Source organism: Dermacentor silvarum, chromosome 10 (genome assembly GCF_013339745.2).
Source record: "Dermacentor silvarum isolate Dsil-2018 chromosome 10, BIME_Dsil_1.4, whole genome shotgun sequence".
In the NCBI taxonomy this organism is placed as follows: Eukaryota; Metazoa; Arthropoda; class Arachnida; order Ixodida; family Ixodidae; genus Dermacentor; species Dermacentor silvarum.
Window position 1 is genome coordinate 28,759,363 of NC_051163.1, and position 19,536 is coordinate 28,778,898.

General features: G+C 46.0%; 1 protein-coding gene across 1 annotated transcript in view; it reads right to left on the bottom strand.

Annotated features, from left to right (window-relative positions):
• LOC119431441 (otoferlin-like) overlaps positions 1-19,536 on the bottom strand; it is a 391,721-nt gene that overhangs the window by 14,702 nt on the left and 357,483 nt on the right. Inside the window, 6 exon segments of the mRNA XM_049657509.1 lie at positions 8,157-8,255; positions 10,820-10,908; positions 13,007-13,146; positions 16,529-16,683; positions 17,890-18,060; positions 19,319-19,446. Coding sequence (XP_049513466.1) covers positions 8,157-8,255; positions 10,820-10,908; positions 13,007-13,146; positions 16,529-16,683; positions 17,890-18,060; positions 19,319-19,446 — 782 coding nt within the window.

Consider the following 19,536-nt stretch of genomic DNA (forward strand, 5'->3'; position numbering starts at 1 on the left):
ACACAAATTATCGTGAGCATGATTTGGTGCCGGGCATGACAGCGTGAACAAGACGGCTCGACAACAACGAAATCACGTCCGCGCGACGACGACGAGGGTATGACAACGGCTGCGCGCCCGTGTTTTTATTTTTTCCACTCGTTTACTCCGCCAAGGCCAGATTCCTGCTCCGAGCATTCGCATTAAGACTGCAAATCTCAGGCGAAACCCAAACGGCGGATCTCGACAAGAGGCGCGCAACGGACTTGGGCGACAAACACGTTTCGCAGAGTGAGGGAGAGAGAGTGTGTGAGTGAGAGAGAGTGAGTGTGTGTGAGTGTCTGTATGTGTTTGCGTGGTGTGCGTGTGTGGCGCATGTGTTAAAATTAAATTATGGGGTTTCGCGTGCGAAAACCACGATCTGACTATGATGCAAGCCATAGTGGGGGTATCCGGAATAATAAGGACCACCTGGGGTTCCTTAACGTGCACCTAAATATAAGTACACGGGTGTTTTCGCATTTTGTTACAATCGAAATGCGGCCGCCGTGGCCGGGACGGGTGTATTATATGTAGTGAAGTATGCGTGTGCGTGTTTAGTGTAGTGTATGTATGGTGTGGTGTGTCTGTGTGTGTGTGCTGTGAGTATGTGCGTGTGGTGTAATGTCTGTGTTTGAGTGCGCTGTGTTCGTGGGGGTGGTATGTGTGGTGTAATCTGTGTGTGCGTGCTTGCGTGCGTTTGTGTGCGTGTGCGTGTGCGTGCGTGCGGGCGTGCGTGCGCGCGTGTGTGTGTGTGTGTGTGTGTGTGTGTGTGTGTGTGTGTGTGCGTGCGTGCGTGCGTTTGTGTGCGTGTGCGTGTGCGTGCGTGCGTGCGTGCGCGCGCGCGCGTGTGTGTGTGTGTGTGTGTGTGTGTGTGTGTGTGCGTGCGTGCGTGCGTTTGTGTGCGTGTGCGCGTGCGTGTGCGTGTGCGCGTGCGTGTGTGTGTGTGTGTGTGCGCGCGTGCGTGCGTGTGTGTGTGTGTGTGTGTGTGTGTGTGTGTGTGCGTGCGTGCGTGCGTGCGTGCGTGCGTGCGTGCGTGCGTGCGTGCGTGTGTGTGTGTGTGTGTGTGTGTGTGTGTGCGTGTGTGTGTGCGTGTGTGTGTGCGTGTGTGTGTGTGTGCGTGCGTGCGTGCGTGCGTGTGTGTGTGTGTGTGTGTGTGTGTGTGTGTGCGTGTGTGCGTGTGTGTGTGTGTGTGTGTGTGTGTGTGTGCGTGTGTGTGCGTGTGTGTGTGCGTGTGTGTGTGCGTGTGTGTGTGCGTGTGTGTGTGCGTGTGTGTGTGTGTGTGTGTGTGTGGTGCGGGTGCTTTCGACATGTCCCTATAGAGAAAGCAGACCCAGCGCCACCACCGACCATATACCACGAACACGCCGTATGTCACGTATAGGCACAACCCATTGGGGCCACAAATGGGGTCATCATTAGGCTAATGTAGGAGAGATAGTCGCAAACTCTGGCGGCTGAAACTGCTCATTGTGGTCGGAAAGGGAAACAACCGCCTCGCCACCAAGCGTGCTTTGCCAGCACAGAAGGCACAGAAGAACATTCTTGGAAGGCGTGTTTAACCGTGTAATGCATAAAGCCCAATTAACATCATGCAAAATTGGAACAACTAGTTTACCTTTAGTTCATGACGGCGAGTACATCTGTTGAATGTCTGCAGTACGTCTGAAAAATTGACTACAAAATAGTATTTGAGATACAACATAATCACTGTCGTAATTATTTATTATTAATTAGTTTGGCGAAGTAGTCTCAACTAAAATTTCCCCACAGTATATGAAACGCTCTGCTGTGAGCTTTTTGTTCACCTTCTCGCGCAATAACCAGCATTTTGAGGTATCAACCTCAGCGTCGCAAATAGGATACATTTGGCATAGCAGGGTTCATAATAAGTTCGGGTGTTTCACGTGCAAAAACCACGATCTAATTATAAGGCATGCTGTAGTGGGTGGCTCCGGGTTATCCTTCACCACGTGGGGTTCCTTAACGGACACCAAGTGCCCGATACTCGGGCGTTCTTGCCTTTCTCCCTCATCGCGATGCGGCCGCCGCGGCCTGGATCAAACCAGAGACCTCGAGCTTAGCAAAGCCGGGTGAGCGTGCTCCTGGAGCGACATATAGACATCCTAAGACACAGCTCAGCGGATAGTAGATCTCTTTTCTGATGAAGAAAGCTTAAACGTTCCGGAAGTATAGGGAGCCGTTGTTCAGCAGTCTCGCGTAGGCCGGACAATGTTCTTCTTAATACCTTACCCGCAGACAGGAACGTGGCTCCTGATACCTTGACTCTGCTAACACCTTCAACTACCTTGACTACCACCGCAGAATTCACTATTCTCGGCAAAAATTTCCGCAAATGCCGCATAGCACCTCCATAAAGGCATAGACACATTTGCGGAATACCACTCGTTCCAAAATGGGCCAGTATTGGCATGGCCACACTTGGAAACGTCTTTGCCACCGTGGCCAGAGCGTGAAAGAATAGCTTTCCGTTAAAATTACTGAGGCTGTGACCAGCGTTGCTGATAGAATGTCGTAGTTAGTTGCGGCGCTTGCCCACGCGAATGTATCGGCAGGCCGCAAAAATAGTTCCCACACCCATTCGCTCTGCGGCAGGAAAAACTCGGAGTACGCTTAAGCTTCGCCTTTAGGAGTTGAACGCGATAGCGTTATTGGACGCCGTTGACGCCGACACCGTATTTTCTGCGACATGGGGCCCGATCAAAATTTAGAAAGGCTCGGTTTTCAACATACCCGTCAATGTTGCCTAAAACCAAAGTACAGCGAAACACCATCTGAAATGGAGGACGCTTTAGCTTTCAAAGATCCCCGGCTGCTTATCGGGCTTTTTTTTTTCTCGTATATTCAAATTACAATCCGACGCTATCACGTCTGCAGGTTGCGGTTAAGTCCTACTTTACAATTTTTCTGACAGATTTTACTTTGAGAAATTCAATTTTTCTTCATTAACGCCTTGCGCCACGTGAAGGGCCCACCCGGTCGGAGTGGTTCGGGATGATGTGGTTCGGCATGATTATTTGCGCCAGACGCCGATGCCGAATTTTCTGCGACACGCAGGCATTAACGCTATCCCATTAAAATGTTGGCTCGTTCAGCAGCTGATGCGGCTGTCAAGAGAGAAACCTCGTTAGAGTATGCGCATACTCTCACTTGGTCTAATGGCGGCAAGGCGTCTGATAGAAAATGTATCCACCCGTAGGCCCACGTACCACAACTGCATGTAACAATTCAGATGACTATAAGATAACAACATCGTTTTCGGGATCTATGAAGCATCTGCTCGAGCCAAATGTTTAGGTCAGTGATACGTAAATGCCATCACAGAAACTCTACCTAGGTTTCCTAAATGTGTGGAATAATCATTGCTTGAGCTATCGCTAAGATGTCGCACAACTTTAATGTGCAAAAGCCTATAGTCAAGAATTTAGGAGGCTACGTATGCCTTTTATAATAATGTCTTTAAGGCAAGTTCCGCACTGATAGAAAGTCACGTTCTGTGCTTCCAATTTTGCACCGTAGTTTGGAAAGAGGTGGAAAAACGAAGAAAGGCGTTGTTTGACGCAAACGAGCACGGAACCAAGCTAGAATTCGCTACGTAGACGTTGTTTGACCTCGAAAGCGTCTATATCGATAACGATGACGAGTTAAAAAAAAATTCGTAGTTTCACCCGAAAGGCGAAGCATCAATTGCGATAGCAACTTAGTAGAGAGCTATACGGAGTAAGGATAGTAGTCTTATCAGCTGTATAAACTTGGACATGCAGCAGCACCAAGAACGCGCAGAACTGTTGTCGACGCCGTCGCCATTTTGCCCGCGTTCGCACCGAACGCGCGCGGAGTTGGTGACTGTTTCCAGGGTCTCTGGCACGCTCGCCTTGCATGCGAGCGTGCGTGTGTGTGGTGTGATGTGTGTGGTTTGGTGTGTACGTGCGTGTGGCGTGTGTGTGTGTGCACGCGCTTGTGTGTGTGTGTGGTGTGCGTGTGCGTGTGCGTGTGTGTGTGTGGTGTGTGTGTGTCTGTGTGTGTGTGTGTGTGTGTGTGTTTGGTGTGCATGTGTGGTGTATGTGGTAAAATTAAATTATGGGGTTTTGTGTGCCAAAACCACGATTTGATTATGAGGCACGCCTTAGTGGGGGACTGCCGAATAATGTGGACCACCTGGGGCTCTTTATCATGCATATAAATCTAAGTACACAGGTGTTTTCACATTTCGCCCTCCCGGAAATCCAGCCGCTGTGGCTGGGATTGGTGTATGTGTGGTGTATTGTCTGTGTTTGTGTGCGATCTGTGTGTGTGTGGAGGTGAGGGGGGGGGGGGGTATGTGTGGTGTAGTGTGCGTATGTATGCGTGCGTGCAGTGCCTGTGTGGAGGGTGTAGGTGTGGCGTAGTGTGTGCGTGGGGCGGTATATATGTGGTATAATGTGTGTGTGTGTGTGTGTGTGTGTGTGTGTGTGGTGTGTGTGTGTGTGTGTGTGTGTGTGTGTGTGTGTGTGTGTGTGTGTGTGTGTGTGTGTGTGTGTGTGGTGTGTGTGGTGTGTGTGTGTGTGTGTGTGTGTGTGTGTGTGTGTGTGTGTGTGTGTGTGTGTGTGTGGTGTGTGTGTGTGTGTGTGTGTGTGTGTGGTGTGTGTGTGTGTGTGTGTGTGTGTGTGTGGTGTGTGTGTGTGTGTGTGTGTGTGTGTGTGTGTGTGTGTGGGTGTGTGTGTGTGTGTGTGGTGTGGTGTGTGTGTGTGTGGTGTGTGTGTGTGGTGTGTGCGTGCGTGCGTGCGTGCGTGCGTGCGTGCGTGCGTGCGTGCGTGCGTGCGTGCGTGCGTGCGTGCGTGCGTGCGTGCGTGCATGTGCGACGTGCCCCTATAGAGAAACTCAATACAGCGCAACCACCGACCACAGACCATGACCTGCCCCCCCCCCCCCGCCCCCTTTTGGCAGCTCGTTGGAGCGAGAGTGCGTGCCTTTGCATCGGCAGTGATAGTCCAACCACAAACCACCGCCAAAACATGTAAGTTTTTCAAAGAAGTAAAGGAAGCTATTCGCTTTAAAAACTTACTCAGGTCTTACGCCATGTCGAAATCATTGTTTCGCGTAAATCATCCATTGGCTACGCGACGCGTTGATTTAAGCGAAGCTTTATAAGCTCACTTGTGTCGGGGTGGGTGTACGCGGTATCGTCATCAGCACCGACTCGAGCGTCGTCATCTTCTTCCACAGCTGGATCGTTGGCGCCCCTCGGGTACACCAGTGGTGCTCGGCACACGCTCGTGCCCCTGTTGCCACGTTCGTCGTCGTCGTCTTCAGTCACAGGCGGCGCCGTTGCCGCTCATCTACAGTGTACTAGAATACAACTCGTCTAGTACACTGTACGCTCATCATTCCAGCGTTCACTTCTCTTCTGTCATCGTATTGGGGGGAGCCGCGCTTACGGCGGTACTAGCCATTCCTTAAGGAGGTACGAGCCATTCCTTAAGGGGGTATGAGCCATTCATTGTCTTACGTGACGGACAGATTTTTAATTTTGAAGCAATTTAATTTTGCATAATCGCAAGCGGCAATGGCGGACGAATGCTGCTAACCACGCCGCCGAGCAAACTCGATACATCGAACGCAAGCGACAACAGCGACGAACAGAGAATCGCACAATGCAACGGAAGGAAAAGTTGCACGAAAGGGAAGGAAAAGTAGTAGGTCAGGTACACACACGACAAGCTTCGCTTACCCCCATTTTCTCGACAGGGAAAGGCTGGTGATTTTTAAACTAATTGGCAATACCCACTGATACCGCATTTCACGTGTTCGCGCCAACTAGGTCTCATGCTAACCAAAGTTTTTTTTTTTTTGACGTTGAACTATGTAGCGTCGTCGTTTTGTGCGGCTGTTGACACTTGCACACCGCTGTCCAGCAGCACAGGTAAGACAGCGAGTCGTGCGATTGGGCCTGAAGTCATAGGGGTCACAATTCGGGTCATCAATAGGGTCAGGCAAGTTCGTACCGAACACAGAAGTTCGAAGTCACCTGTGAAATGCAATTGCACGATAAAATTAATGAAAGTCCTGGCATATAAAAATATGACGCGCTAGCCGGCAAATTTAGTTGGGTACGCGATAACCTGAAAACTTAAGCGTAGTTGAAATAACTTAAGTTTACGGTATGATCGTTTATCTCGCTGTGCCACTTGCTATACTCAAGAAGGGGAAGAGGGCCATTCAAGCATTTACCGCAGCTTTAATTCCCTCTTCTCCCACGAAGGAATCATATCAGTGATGAAAATAACTTATCGTATTTGTCCACAGGTCTCTCAACGTTCACCATCTACGATTGTTCTGTGAGCGATTACATAATCGAAACCTACAGATTACTTTTCGCTGCCAGGGTTGTTTCACGTCAAGCCGTTTTGCCACATCAAACCTGAGGACTGGTTCTCAGCGGAAAAGTGTCGTAGGTGTTGTGCAATTGTGACAGACACTGACGTCATTCTATACGAAGATGCATGGTGATTACTTGATGGTGTTCCCGGTCCTGAAGCAACAAGTGGGTTATAAACGACATTGCAATGGAAAACACAGGACATATCTTGATCACCATAGGTTTTTTTTTCTTTAATGTAACTTAAGAGCAATCCCAAATGAGTCTAAAATGATAAGGTGTTTTTTCAAGAAATGTTTCAATGAGGCTTGATTACTAGCAGAGAAAATCAAGTCCACACGTTCTTTTTTTTTTTCTGAAGACATCCTAGCTGGTAAACAATGTATTTACCTCGCGTAACCAATTTAGCCTAGGTAAGCCATTGTCAGAATAGATCGCCTACGTTTTGTGTCCTTTGTCAGGGGCAATTGACCTCTACAATCAGTCGAATACTAATGTAAGACAATATATTTGGAATGGAAAGCAAGAACAGCCCTTTCTCAGAGTAACCGCGCATTTTCTCACTCACGGCCACTGAGGGGCGCTGATTTTGATATATCTAATAACCGGTCAGCAGTAGAGGTACGCAAGAGAAGTTAAGTATTGGCGGAGGAAAAAAAAAACACAGAACAGATTGATAGCACCTGACATGGCTTACGGATTTCGCGTGTCGTCCATTGCCGGGCTTGAGATCACTTACGTTGTAGGCTCTCCGAACAAGATGCCTGAATTTCGAAACAAAATTTCGTGAGATCTACTCGCAGTAGCGCTCGCAGTCGATCAGCGTGTACGAAGCTAGAAAATCGTGTCTATGTATGCGCCTAAACAAAGTCCCACCATCGCGTCGTCGAGTGCGCTATCATTCGAATGCTGTGGCATGAACATGGATGCTTATCACGATGGTTTCTGCGCTAACTCTTGTTACTTGGCGTTCCCTCGTTCTCATGTATCCCTTTCCATACCGCACTATCAACATACAACGTCACGGTAATTGCAAGTACCTTGTGACGCCACGCTCTTACAACGGAGTTCTTTGTCTTACAATGAATGAATCGTCCTTAAGAGACACTAAAGGAAAAAAAATATTCTAAGTCGTATAATAAGCTACCCTTATAAAATAGCAAGAACTACATTCTTTCTCCGAGAAGAAACTTGGTAAGCCGGAAAAGACACCAACACGAAGGACGGGTGGCGATGCTGCCGAGAATTTCCCGCTTCAGCTTGCCAAGAAGTTACAAATTTTGGCGGCGCTTGCTCGGATCTAGTAGAATCCTTTTCTATCGCTAATGGTGAACGGCATCGCATTTAAAAAGCGCCAAAGACTGAAGTTATCGAGGTTCAGTAACTTTTTTTTTCTGAGCCTTTACGGCTCTAATATAGAAATATAACTGTGAAATGCGTGACGTCACTGTGACGTACCAGCGCTGGAGTTTGGGCGCCTGATTCAAGCAATGCACGATTGGCGTTTATTTTCTTTTGTAGTAATCGACCTTTTACCGCAAAATTATTGGCAGTGGAGTGTAAAATAGTATTTTATCAGTGTAAACTGATTTAGAGTTCTTCATTTGTACCCATTTAACGTTCGCAGAAGGAAATGATGCATCAGATAATTTTGTCGCGAGGAGACTTCGAGAAAAGAAAGATAAAGTTCGAATTATCCATCACCCGACGCAGCCACAAGTAATGAAGGGTCATTTCTTGCGGTAAAGTTTGTGCTCACCCTTTCACGTAAATGTCGCTCATTTTCTCTCCGGTGAAGAACGCGTCATCTTCGAGTACCACGTCGTCTGTGTTCCAGATGATGATGCGCAATTCGTAGCTGCACGAAACAGAGTAAGTTTGTTGATGAGAAGGGTCCAGAGGTTGGTTGGTCTCTCTCTCTCTCACTCACTCACATTCTCTCCCTCACTCACACACTCTCTCTCTCTCACACACACACACATGCACGCACACACACAAACACACACGCACGCACGCACACGCTTGCTTGATTGCTTGCTTGCACGTATGCACGCACGTACGTAGACATGACGAGAAGGTGCCCACAGAGTTAAGGGTCCAGATTCGCACTGTTATAAGACCAGTTGTACGAATCGGACAGTTAGAACGGTGCTGTCATCTATTCTTTGTACAGACATCGTATGACAGTCGAAGAAAATAACAATAGTGCCAGTCGGCCAATTTTATAAAAAACATTGTACGTAGATATATGAAAGACAGACAGGGCAGCCCACAGTTAATTACTGTGCAAAATATTCCTACTGCAACGTACCATTTCACATGATCTAGCGTCTCGAGACATATAACCCAATGACTGTTTACATAAGCAATGCTCAAGACCCGCCTTCGCTTGAACGTCACAGTTGTGCACTGTTGTTGCATAGAGCTCGTGCAAGCTGGCAAATTCAGTCTAAGCGCTAGTTCGTTTGCGAGGCTCTGAGAGAGAGAGAATAAACTTTATGCAAAAGAGTCCGAGTTTGATATTGCAAGTACTGCGATGTTACAATAAACCGTGATGTTACAAGCAGCCGTAATGTTACCCTGAACCGTGATGTTACAAATCGCCATGATGTTACAAGGGATCCGTGCGGTTACTTGTAACGGGATACGTACCCATAACTGCTTAGGCTAGTAAAACATGCTCAAACGCTAACAATGTGATGGAAACTAAAACGCATCTAAACAATGTTTACCGTCGCCGCTGGGTGGTATTACTTTAATGTTGAACAGTTTTAGAATTACAGCAAGTCACAGCGTGACATTCTGTCATCGACATTGGGTGAATAGGAGAAGCATCAACATGAAGCTGATGTTTCGACATCAGGCCTTGCCTTCTTCAATCCGCTCATGGACTTGAAAAGCGGTTCCCAATAGGGCTTGTCGTCAGCAGGACTTTGAAGGAGACAAGTTTCTTTGTCGAAACTCAAAGCTGAAGCTCCCCTTCTTCGCCCTTTGTTGATAACTTATGTGATAACGTTATGCAGCGGCTTCACGTTGATAACTGAAAAATGAGTTGTTATCACGACCTTGCTGGTCCTGTCGTTTACAACTGATTTTCTCTGTTTAGTTACGTATGCTCCGTTGAGAACACTGGCGATACAGGATAATGACGTTTTAGGTGCAGCAAAACAAAAAACGAAAACTTTTGGTAATGTGACTTTCAAGAGGGACTGCTGGAGCCAGAAAAAATGTTTTGGTTGAAAACGAAAGACGCTACGGAAGTAGAAACCTGCTTCCTGTTTGTTTTCATGTTTTCTTTACCCGGTGACCGCATTTCACCGCTAACAAATAGTAAAGGTTATCGCTTAGCGCAACGCGCACCTTTCTGTGTCGGAAGTTTCTCGAATGCTATCGATTCGTTCTATCTGTTGCCTATGTTGTCACTGAGCCTTGTGTAATCAAATTCTGTGCGCGACGCGAATACTGGCGTACATTCTAGATCTCACGCGAGCAACAACAATTACACTGGAAGGTTCATTGAGCCACATATTAATAGCCGACGCGTCTGATTGGCAGATCAGATTTCGACGATCAACGACTGTGCTGGAGGCCATCATTGTACTGAGTGTTACTAGTGTTTCTGGGCAGAGCTTCACCCAATAAACAGTTAGCCGTTGTTCAGCGTCAGTACTAGGGAGCCTACATGCAAGCGCTGTTTTAGCGTGGTGACAACCTTTGTAAGGGTACTTGCCGCCGCCAGCTAAATTGGCGGGTAATATTTTACGCCAAATATAGCATGTGGGAATCAAAATGGTGAAAAGACCAGCCGACAGACCACGTTTCCTGCACCCGTTGGTGACGTGAAATTAATTCATTTAAAAAAAATAAACTTTGGCCTCAGCAGTCAGAGACCCATAGCGTGTCTGAGAGCAGTGCATGGCACGTCTACGTTTTAGTTCAACAGGCTTGTAAGCACAGTTTTTATTACAGCACACTTCGAAAAAACACCCTTTATATAGTGTGTAGAAGGGGAAGGCAACGACAATGTTAATGCAGTTCACATTCTCGGCATGGGAAAATACTTACAACGTGACATCTGAAAGCCGCTTAACGAGGCTGTCTCATTAAAGTCGTGAAAGCCGTTTAACGAGGCAGTCTTATTAAGGGTTTCTAAAACGAGAACGTAAGCTCAATATTTTTTTCGCGCTAATAGGAAAGAAGGACCAAAACAAAATCCCAGTTTTAAACTGCTCCTTAAAGCTGCCGAGGTTTCTAAATATTTGACCCACCGCGCGGCTACACATAACTCTGCTACATTAGATTCAATAATAGAAAAGACATTGCCTCTGCTTGTTAAATTCATAAGCCTGTTTTTAGATACTTCTCACCAATGTTAGGGTGTGAAACGCATAGGCAGGCTTTCGCATTGCGAACAACACTGACCTTTTGGGCTTCCTCGGCGAAATGTCCACGTGTGGGCCCGGAAGCGGCATGTCCATGGGGAACATGTCCACCCACATTTCCAGCTTTCCCTGCGTTCCACGTGTAATCCAAAAACGGATGAGCTTCGAGAACGTCGCACGCGGCTATACGATATAAGCTCACAGGAAGAAGGTGGAGGTCTTAAGTGATAAACAGTGGTCCAAGCAAGGACTGTCGCTGAAGCCAACGTTTCGACAAGGGGACTCGTTCTCTCTGCCGAAACTCGGGCCCCAGGGACGTTCGTTGTTCAATCAGTGTTGACCACACACAAGTGACTTTTAAAGAACGAAGCCCTCTATTCACGAATTATGATTATATGTTCTTAAGGCCTCTAAGATTACTACTATTCAGGAAACGTGACGCAAACTTTGGAGAAAACATTTTGGCCCTGTAGCATTATTATTCAGGTCGCATCATGCCAGTCAGCATAATTGCCAAGTCATATGCTACAATATGCCACAATAGATGGTGAGTTATATAGAGACAGACGCTGAAAAATTTGTCGGAAGTTGGCACGCTAGTTGATGAGTTCAGGGCCGTCTGATGCAAGACATAAAAGTTTAATAAACAACAGTGATACAAAGAAACACGTCGAACTTCTCATCAAATCTGGTAGTGCACGTCTTAAAGTACCTTTCTTTTGCTTTACTCTTCAAGCAAAAGTGGTTCATTATTTTAGTAGAGGGCTACGTTTACATCCAGCGCTACGTTCATGATATTTGTCGTCACTATAGTCAGAGTATTACAAGCTAACTTGGGTCTCCGTATGGAGGCACCGTTACCTAAAGGGCTAATGTCTGAAAGTGTGGCGTGTGTTCAAGTCAACAGGTCAACCATCATTTGAAAGCACTTCAGAAAATAGATAAAGAAATCCCATTCTACGTAAGCGCATTCGAGCCTGATAGATGACGGTACGATGTTCCTACCATGCACGATCATGCAAGGCGTACCATGAACGAATCCGTGCGCTTCGGTCACCATAGAGTGCAGGCTGGTAAAAGCAACGTAGCTGGAGCAATTTTTTAATCGGGCTAACCCAAACTAGGATCATGCAAATAAGAACGTTTATCTAGCACACACCTAAACTTACTGATGCATTAATAAAGGTTCAATAATTAGACTAACGCTACAGAGCACAGCGGCCATAGTAAAAAAGACTGCAACAAAGAGACGCACGTATGCATACACAAAGACACAAGTAATAATTTCCATATATTTTAAATATCCCTTGAGTACAGTTTACACTGAACAGTATCACTTTAGGTGCTGCCAATATCACGTGTCATACTTCTTTGTTTCTTACAAGACATTCTGTTGCAGAAGAAATAAGGGAATTTTCTTGTACCTTTAACACTCTTGTGCCTACTTTTTCCTAAATGCTTAGCGTTTGTAATACCTGTGTGTGTGCTACATAATCTCGCATGAAAGTATTTTAATCATTTATGTGTTTAATTCACGAAATAGCCTGATTTGTGCAAGTCTATAGGCCAAGTGGACCTGTCTAGGTCTTATTCTGGTGAGTGAGTCCGAGTGAGCTCGGCTGAGTAGGGTTCTGGCGAGTCTGAGTCCGAGTTAATCCTAAGCAAGAAATATGATTTGAGAGTCAGGCAGAGTGAGCTCCGTTTACTTTTCCCAACCTATGGTTAACAGAGAGGCATGTGAACAATCTTGTTTGACACAACACCGGTGATTGACTTTCTATATATAAATACATATTCTTTGCTGCAGTGCAAGCAAGGAAGATGACCAAGTGACGACACATTATGGTAATGAATTCCACTCTTCTATGATAAGAGGAAAACGTCTTGTTTGGAAACATGAAATGGCAGTTACACTGGCGTCCTTTCAGGACATAGTCGGCTCGCCTTTACACGTAGGTGGGATCTTTCAGGTAATGCTGTTTATTTATTCCAGTTCTCCTATATAAATAATATTGTGAAACAGTGATGTTGCAGCCTATGCCATGCATTACCGAATCGTTTAAGCTTTCACCCTTGTTAACCATATTTACTGAGTTAGTCCCCATCCTCATTCCATTGCGGCCTTCCAAACAGCGGGGTCATCCCTGAATCAATACTGTTCTGTAACAGGCCTCCAAGCAACCGTGGTACTTCCCCACTACTTTCTACGTTGCGTAGCGCTCCCTACCTGCTCGATGCCAGGCTTGTCCGGATGGTAGAGTGCCCTGGTCTCCACGTGTTCCGGTACAAGGGGACAGCCCACTTTGGGGACTTCTTCCCAGCGGTTGAGGACCGCCAGGCTTTGGTGCTCGTCCGTCAGCTTTCCGCCTGCATTCAGTATAACGCGGAACTAGAGGCAGCCCAAATGTTTTCGCATGCACCTATGAAGTGCGTATACTCCAAATTCAACATGAAAAGAAAATTATTATTATAGTTTGTTTATGTTATTCTACGCGTGTGCCGCAGTCACACATCAGGGTTGTTCTTGAACACGTTATATTTATTAACAATATTATTATTATTCTTGTTTGTTCGTGTTTGGTGTTGTTATTCCTGTTGTTGTTGTTATTGCTGTTATAACGAAAAAGACGCACTCTGTGAATGCGCATCGCCAACGGAACCCAAGACTCCCGAGTTGGATATTATTTTGGCTAAGCCCTGACAGTCACATCGTCCTGCTCCTAATTTGTCCGAGCCTACGACATGTTCTAGGAAACGTCCTTATATTATTACAAAGTTTGTACAAATAAAAAATGGTGACAGAGAGGAGAAAGAAAGAGAATAGAATTAGCTGGCAACTGCCACCATGAGAGAAACAATACCTGCCGGCTTCGAAGAGAAAAGGTATATAATAAATGGATGTACAGTCAACCACAAAAATGTACGGACGGGAGGATATCAGAAAATGTTCAATTTCCGAGCAGCCTGTAAAAGCAGTCAGTAAAACCGAACATCACAATGTTGTTTGCATATACTTGTAGAGGCAGTTTATGCGAATATTAGGCTGCATTGTGAGGCTAGCTGCGCAGATATTCAGATTTTTCTCAGATCTCCTGTTAAGTAAAATTTTGTGGTTGACTGTACGTACAGCGCACTCAAAGATGACACACAAAGGAGAGAAAAAAAAAGGATAATAAAAGAGAGACAGAGAGATTGGTTGATTGATAAGAGCAAAGCCTGCTGACCGCACCATAACTATCCTGCGCACGGCTGACACATGAAAATCAGTAGTGTGGGGAAGGAGGAGGAGAAGGGACGGGAAAAATGACAGAGATAAGAAGGAAGAGAGTACTTGGAGCTTAAAGCTCTGCTTGCAGAAAGAATGACAGAGGCCTGCATAGGCCATTTATATGTGTCCAGTCTATGTGCGCGTTGTACGTAGATCATCATTATCATCACATTTATGTCCAGTGTAGGCCGAAAACCCCTCCCAGCGATCTGCGGTTACCCTTGTCCCAAGCCAGCCGCCAATCAAGAGAACATGATAGTGAGTGAATAACTGGAAAGAGATCTCACGGGAGAGGGCAAAGTGAGTGAAATAAAAGACAGAGAATAAACTAAGAAGCATGGAAAAAGGTATAATAGACGCATCTGCGTCACACACTTGTCGAGCGGCACTTAAGGTCCACCGAATGATCCATAAACTAGCACAAATCTAGACCACATCAGGAAACAGAATGTTAGGCTATAATCTGGAGTCAAAAGATATCGCCTTCAACAGTCATGGGGGCTTGACCTCTCCCAGCCAACACGCGAGCTACAAGGCACGCCTTTGTCCCGGACTCTGGGTTAATTTCGACAACAATGGCGCTTTTTAACGCGTACCCAACTAAGTACGCAAGTGTTCTCGTATTACGTTCGCATCGAAATGCGGCCGCCGCGGCCTGGGAATCGCGCCTGCGACCTCACGCTCAACACGTTCACTCCGCTAGCAGTGAACCAGATCGAACGCAGGAGCTCCCAATAGGTGATGCAGGAACTTTAAAAAACTGAGCCAAATATGTATCGAATTGTTGCCCCAGCCAATGTGGGTGTTGCCAGTATCCAGAAAAAACGTTTTCTTGTGTGAGTTGGCTCATAGAAAAAGTAAGAATCACGGAGCAGTAAGACAGCGGCAAAAAAATTACAAACAACAAGAACAGCGCCAGGGGAGACAACTATAAAACACTTTTCACCCTTAAATGTCAATAAAGGCGTTAATTAGTCTATAATTCACACCCAACACTTTTCACCATATCGACGGTGTAAATTGGCCTATAATTCACACCCTTACTTCATTTTTTGGTGTAAGGAAATGAGTTATAGACTAATTTACTAACTTATTCACTTGAAAGGTCTAAATTATTTGACAGTGAAGCGGTAAAACTATTCATCCTATGCACTGTGACTTTGACCTACCTTTGTGCTATGATTTTTACGTCATCGTCATTACATCGTTTATTCGAAGAGTTTACGTGGCTATCACACACTTTGAAAACCGTTGCCCACTTTGCGGCTTATTTGGACCCCCAACCACAATCATCATCAATCCTGCGTACAACATACCTTTATTTACCACTCTACGCTCGCCACTTTCCTGTCAAGAGCACCGAGTCACGCTGATATATATACAGGCGTGCCACTCGCAGTCTAAAAGTATCGTGTGCGCAACGTTAAAGAAAGGAAATCCGCAAGCTATAAGACTTTTTTTTTTGTGGGGAACAAAATAAAACTTCGAAAGGTGTGGGTGTTTCTCGGAGTGTACGTCAAGTGGCCCTCGTCATCTTGTTCTTAGGTTCCACAAAGTCGGTAGAACATTTTTGCAAATTTGTTTCACGTACCTTAGTGAAACCTACAGTGAAACAAAACTAACATGTTCTTACTTTTGCAAAAGTTCTCTTGATGCTTGCTTAGTGGTATTAATGCGGAAAAAAAGATTAAGACTAGGTTAGCACTTGGTGTCGAAGCAGGCGAAAGCGGGAAAAAAGCTTAAAAAAAAACGACAATTCTGGCCGCTTAGGGCAGCGAGCCGGATCGTTCTCAGACCGATTTTTTAGCCTCGGCGAAAGCGAAAAGTCGTTCGCCATCGCCTAAAGCTGCACTGGCATGTAAACATTGAACATGTCGCCCAAAGTGTCAGCGGCGATACTAATCGACGCGATCAAAAATTCAGAGCTCTTCCACTACTTGTGAAGATGGAAGCCAGCGAAGCTGTGACTATGGTGGGTCTGCTGTAGTGAATATTGCCCCCGCGATAAGAATGGGCGTATCGTCATTGGGCATCACCCAACCGAGCATGTCTATCATGAACGTTTCGATGTCTCTTTCGTAGGCGTTGCAGGGGGAACGTATACAGTCGTGATCATCGTACCGTGAATGAACATATAGCATTAATGGCGTGGTGACGAGCGCCTCCACGCGGGAAAATGGGCCCACAGTAGTTAGCAGATTTGGCGGAAGCGGAAGCGGTGGCGGTGAAACAAATGTGAACATCTTGGACAAGTGGGAAAAAGAATTTTTACACGTTTTTGGCGTTTTCGCTCCCTTTTCATTTACCAGGTGTGGAAAAAGCCCTATAAGAGTGATACGCAGTAGCAGTGGTAATAAGCTCCACAGAAGGAACAGCCGACGTTCCGCGTGGGTTCTGTTTACTAAGTGGAACATATTTTTGCAATATGCTCCACTTTATTCAACCTACGTGGAAAGAGGCCAAGAGTGTGGGCAAACTGACCTTCGTCCTCGTAGTCCGAGCGAAAGACGAACGTCTTGGTTCCCACTTTGACGCGGTTCGGGGTGAAGTGCGGACCGTCCAACTTGGTGTCTCGGCAAAGTTTGGCCAGCACCTGGCTGGGCCTCAGGGGGTCTCGCCACTGGTTCGGGCCGTACCTGCAACGGGGGCCCGCAGGCATGCGCCTAGCTACACCCTCTGTGTAGCATTAGCTTATTCTACTCTATTGGGTCGAAAACTAGAACATGCATGCTGAATATGACAAGATAGCCTTGACGAACGTTTTTTTTTTTTTCTTTCGCTCTCGTGCACCGAGTGTGCGGCATGAATAATAGAACCAGGTGTGGGCTATGAGAACAGAAGCATGACGCTCGCCGATGAATCATCATAGTCATCATCACCGCAAGGGCCCTTTTCAGGCTTGTAGTATTCTTGCAAATAATAAAGAGGAAATAAATAGCCAATCCTTATGATCATTGGCCTATTTACGGTCACTGTAAGTCGAAGAGTTAGTGACCTTCATACACCTTTATCCTGCGCTTGTCCAGCACAGTCTTGGGCCTATAAATTTTCTGTTTTCATCCCAGCCCCAATCTTCTGCATCCCTCAGCGGCGTTTCTCTTACATTGGCGCCCTATTTTTACCTCGGTTTATATGCACTTTACGCATTACACAACCAGAACAACTCAATATCGCCCTGTTAATCTCAAATAGAATGCTATCTACCCGCGTTTGCACTAATTCATAAATATTCATTAATGTTATTTGCTACGTAAGGGCAACATTTTATCTTATTCAACTCAAGCAGTAAAATGGGATTACAAAAGACTATTCAGCAATAGATAACGTCCATGACCTTAACCAGGCCATCGAGAAGTCTCTATAATACAACCATCGTCTCTCTACGACTTCTGTAGACTAGGAAAACACGTTCCACTTATAATAGAAACCACTAGTCAAGGAGTCAGTAACGTGTAGGTTTGAGTGAGTTGGTTCTACGTTATTACGATCAACACGTGACCGAAGAGGAAAACGTACTCGTCTCCTTGTGTGCTTTTCGTCTTCCGTCGCGTTCTGGTTGCAACAAAGTCAAGAAGCCATGGCGAAATGCATGCAGCGGACGAAGTGACGTCACACTGGCCCGCGTGTGATGCCGAAATCAATAACATCCTGAAGAATTTGCATGAACTCGTATCAACCTTTCACCCATGCAACAATATAGCCTTGTGGAAGAGTCCTCGGCATACGTGTGCCAACATTTTCAGTAATAAAAACAATCATTCAATCGATCGATCGATCAATCAATCAATCTATCAATCTATCTATCTATCTATTTATGAAAGTCAATCAGCAATCTCTCTCACGTCTCGTATCTGCGCGGTATCCCGCAGGTGGCCCTGTGGCGGCTGTAGAAACGGTTCTCGAGGTCGATCTTCGTCTCGCCGATGAGGTCGTCGCTGCCCAGCAAGTCCCAGTCGTAGATCTGCACGTTCAGTAGTGAGTCCTGCGGGAAGGTGGCCTCCATCTCGAAGCACCTGCACGGTCAGTCACGTGCTCATTTCAATCACGACTTCTTCGAAACCCGCACTCGTTTTGCTAAAAGGTGTTAATCCTTTGTTAAAAGGACACTGAAGAGCTACGCTAAATCACTTTTGACTCATCAAGTATTACTTTAAACCTTTATTTTAGTAAATTTTTACGGCAGTCGCAGCGGTGGCTGAGTGGCTGCGGCGTTGCGCTGCTGAGGACGAGGTTAGAGGTTCGATCATGGTCGCATTCCGATGGGGACGGATTGCAAAAAAAAAAAAAAAATGATCGTGTATGACGTGCACTAGGGGCGCGGTGAAGGTGTCTCAGGTGGCCGAAATTAATCCGGAGTCTCGCACTACGCCGTGCCTCATAATCAGATCGTGTTTCTAGTACGTAACACCCAAGAATTATTTGTGATTGTTTCGCTATAACTGCCTGGTTGACACTTTAAAAAAAGTGCAAAGGTCAGAGTTATATTTTATTTATTACCCGCTGAAACTAACACCGGCACGTCAATGTGGCGTCACGTATTTCAAGTTATTTTTCTCGTATGTGGGCCGGTAGGGTGTAAAAGGCTCTTCAAACTTGCCACGTTCAGCCTTTGGCTCTATTAGCATACAACGAAGTTCATAGCAAGAGATAAGAAGTTAGCTAGGCCCGAGCAGCACCATCAAAATTCATGACGTCACGGCTACCTGATGCGGAAACTTCAAGGCGCTGTCTTTCAATTCTGCGTCTTTTCTAGTTTACTGAAGCTCTTCTCGCAGTGAGAACTTTTCTTGTATTGTTTAATGGTAATTTACTAATACAGCTCGAATTGTTTTACTATTTGGTGTTCCTTCATTGTTCTGGCAAAAATCGTACAGAGTCGACCACGGAAGGTGCGGTACACCGGATTTGATAAAATGTGAATTTCAGTGTAGCCGCGCTACATTGCATCCAATTCAAGGTTTCAATCAGTATATAGTTGTTCGTGCGACATACGCATCGATCTATTTGAATTGCAAAAGTGTAGTACCTCCATTAGGCAGAAAATCTCATTTGCTGTCGAACATGTGTCCCGTAAACTTCTGTGGCCGACTGTAAAAGTTGTTGCTGCAGTTGACGCCTCCACTAAACATTTATGCCAAGAACGGTAATACGTTTACGGAGAAACGAAAACTCTCCATTTGCGCGGTGCGTCCTGCTTTCGCGTCTGGTCGGAGAGGTCGAACTTCAAACCGACTAGAAACTTCAACCTATGTGAAAACAAAACATACTCACTTTCCGAACACTGGATTGAGTTGCTTTGACACGTAGTTTTCCTTATCGCTGTTCCTCTTGCTTCCCAGGTTTATGACAATGTAGGGATCTGCTTTGCCGTTCATGTCCGCCGGATGAAGATCTGTCGCCTAGGATGGAAATATCCAAGAGTTGGCAGTTCGTAATACAGTGCTCGAGACATTTTTTCGAAACTGCCCTTTTGTGGTGTTGAGCTGTCT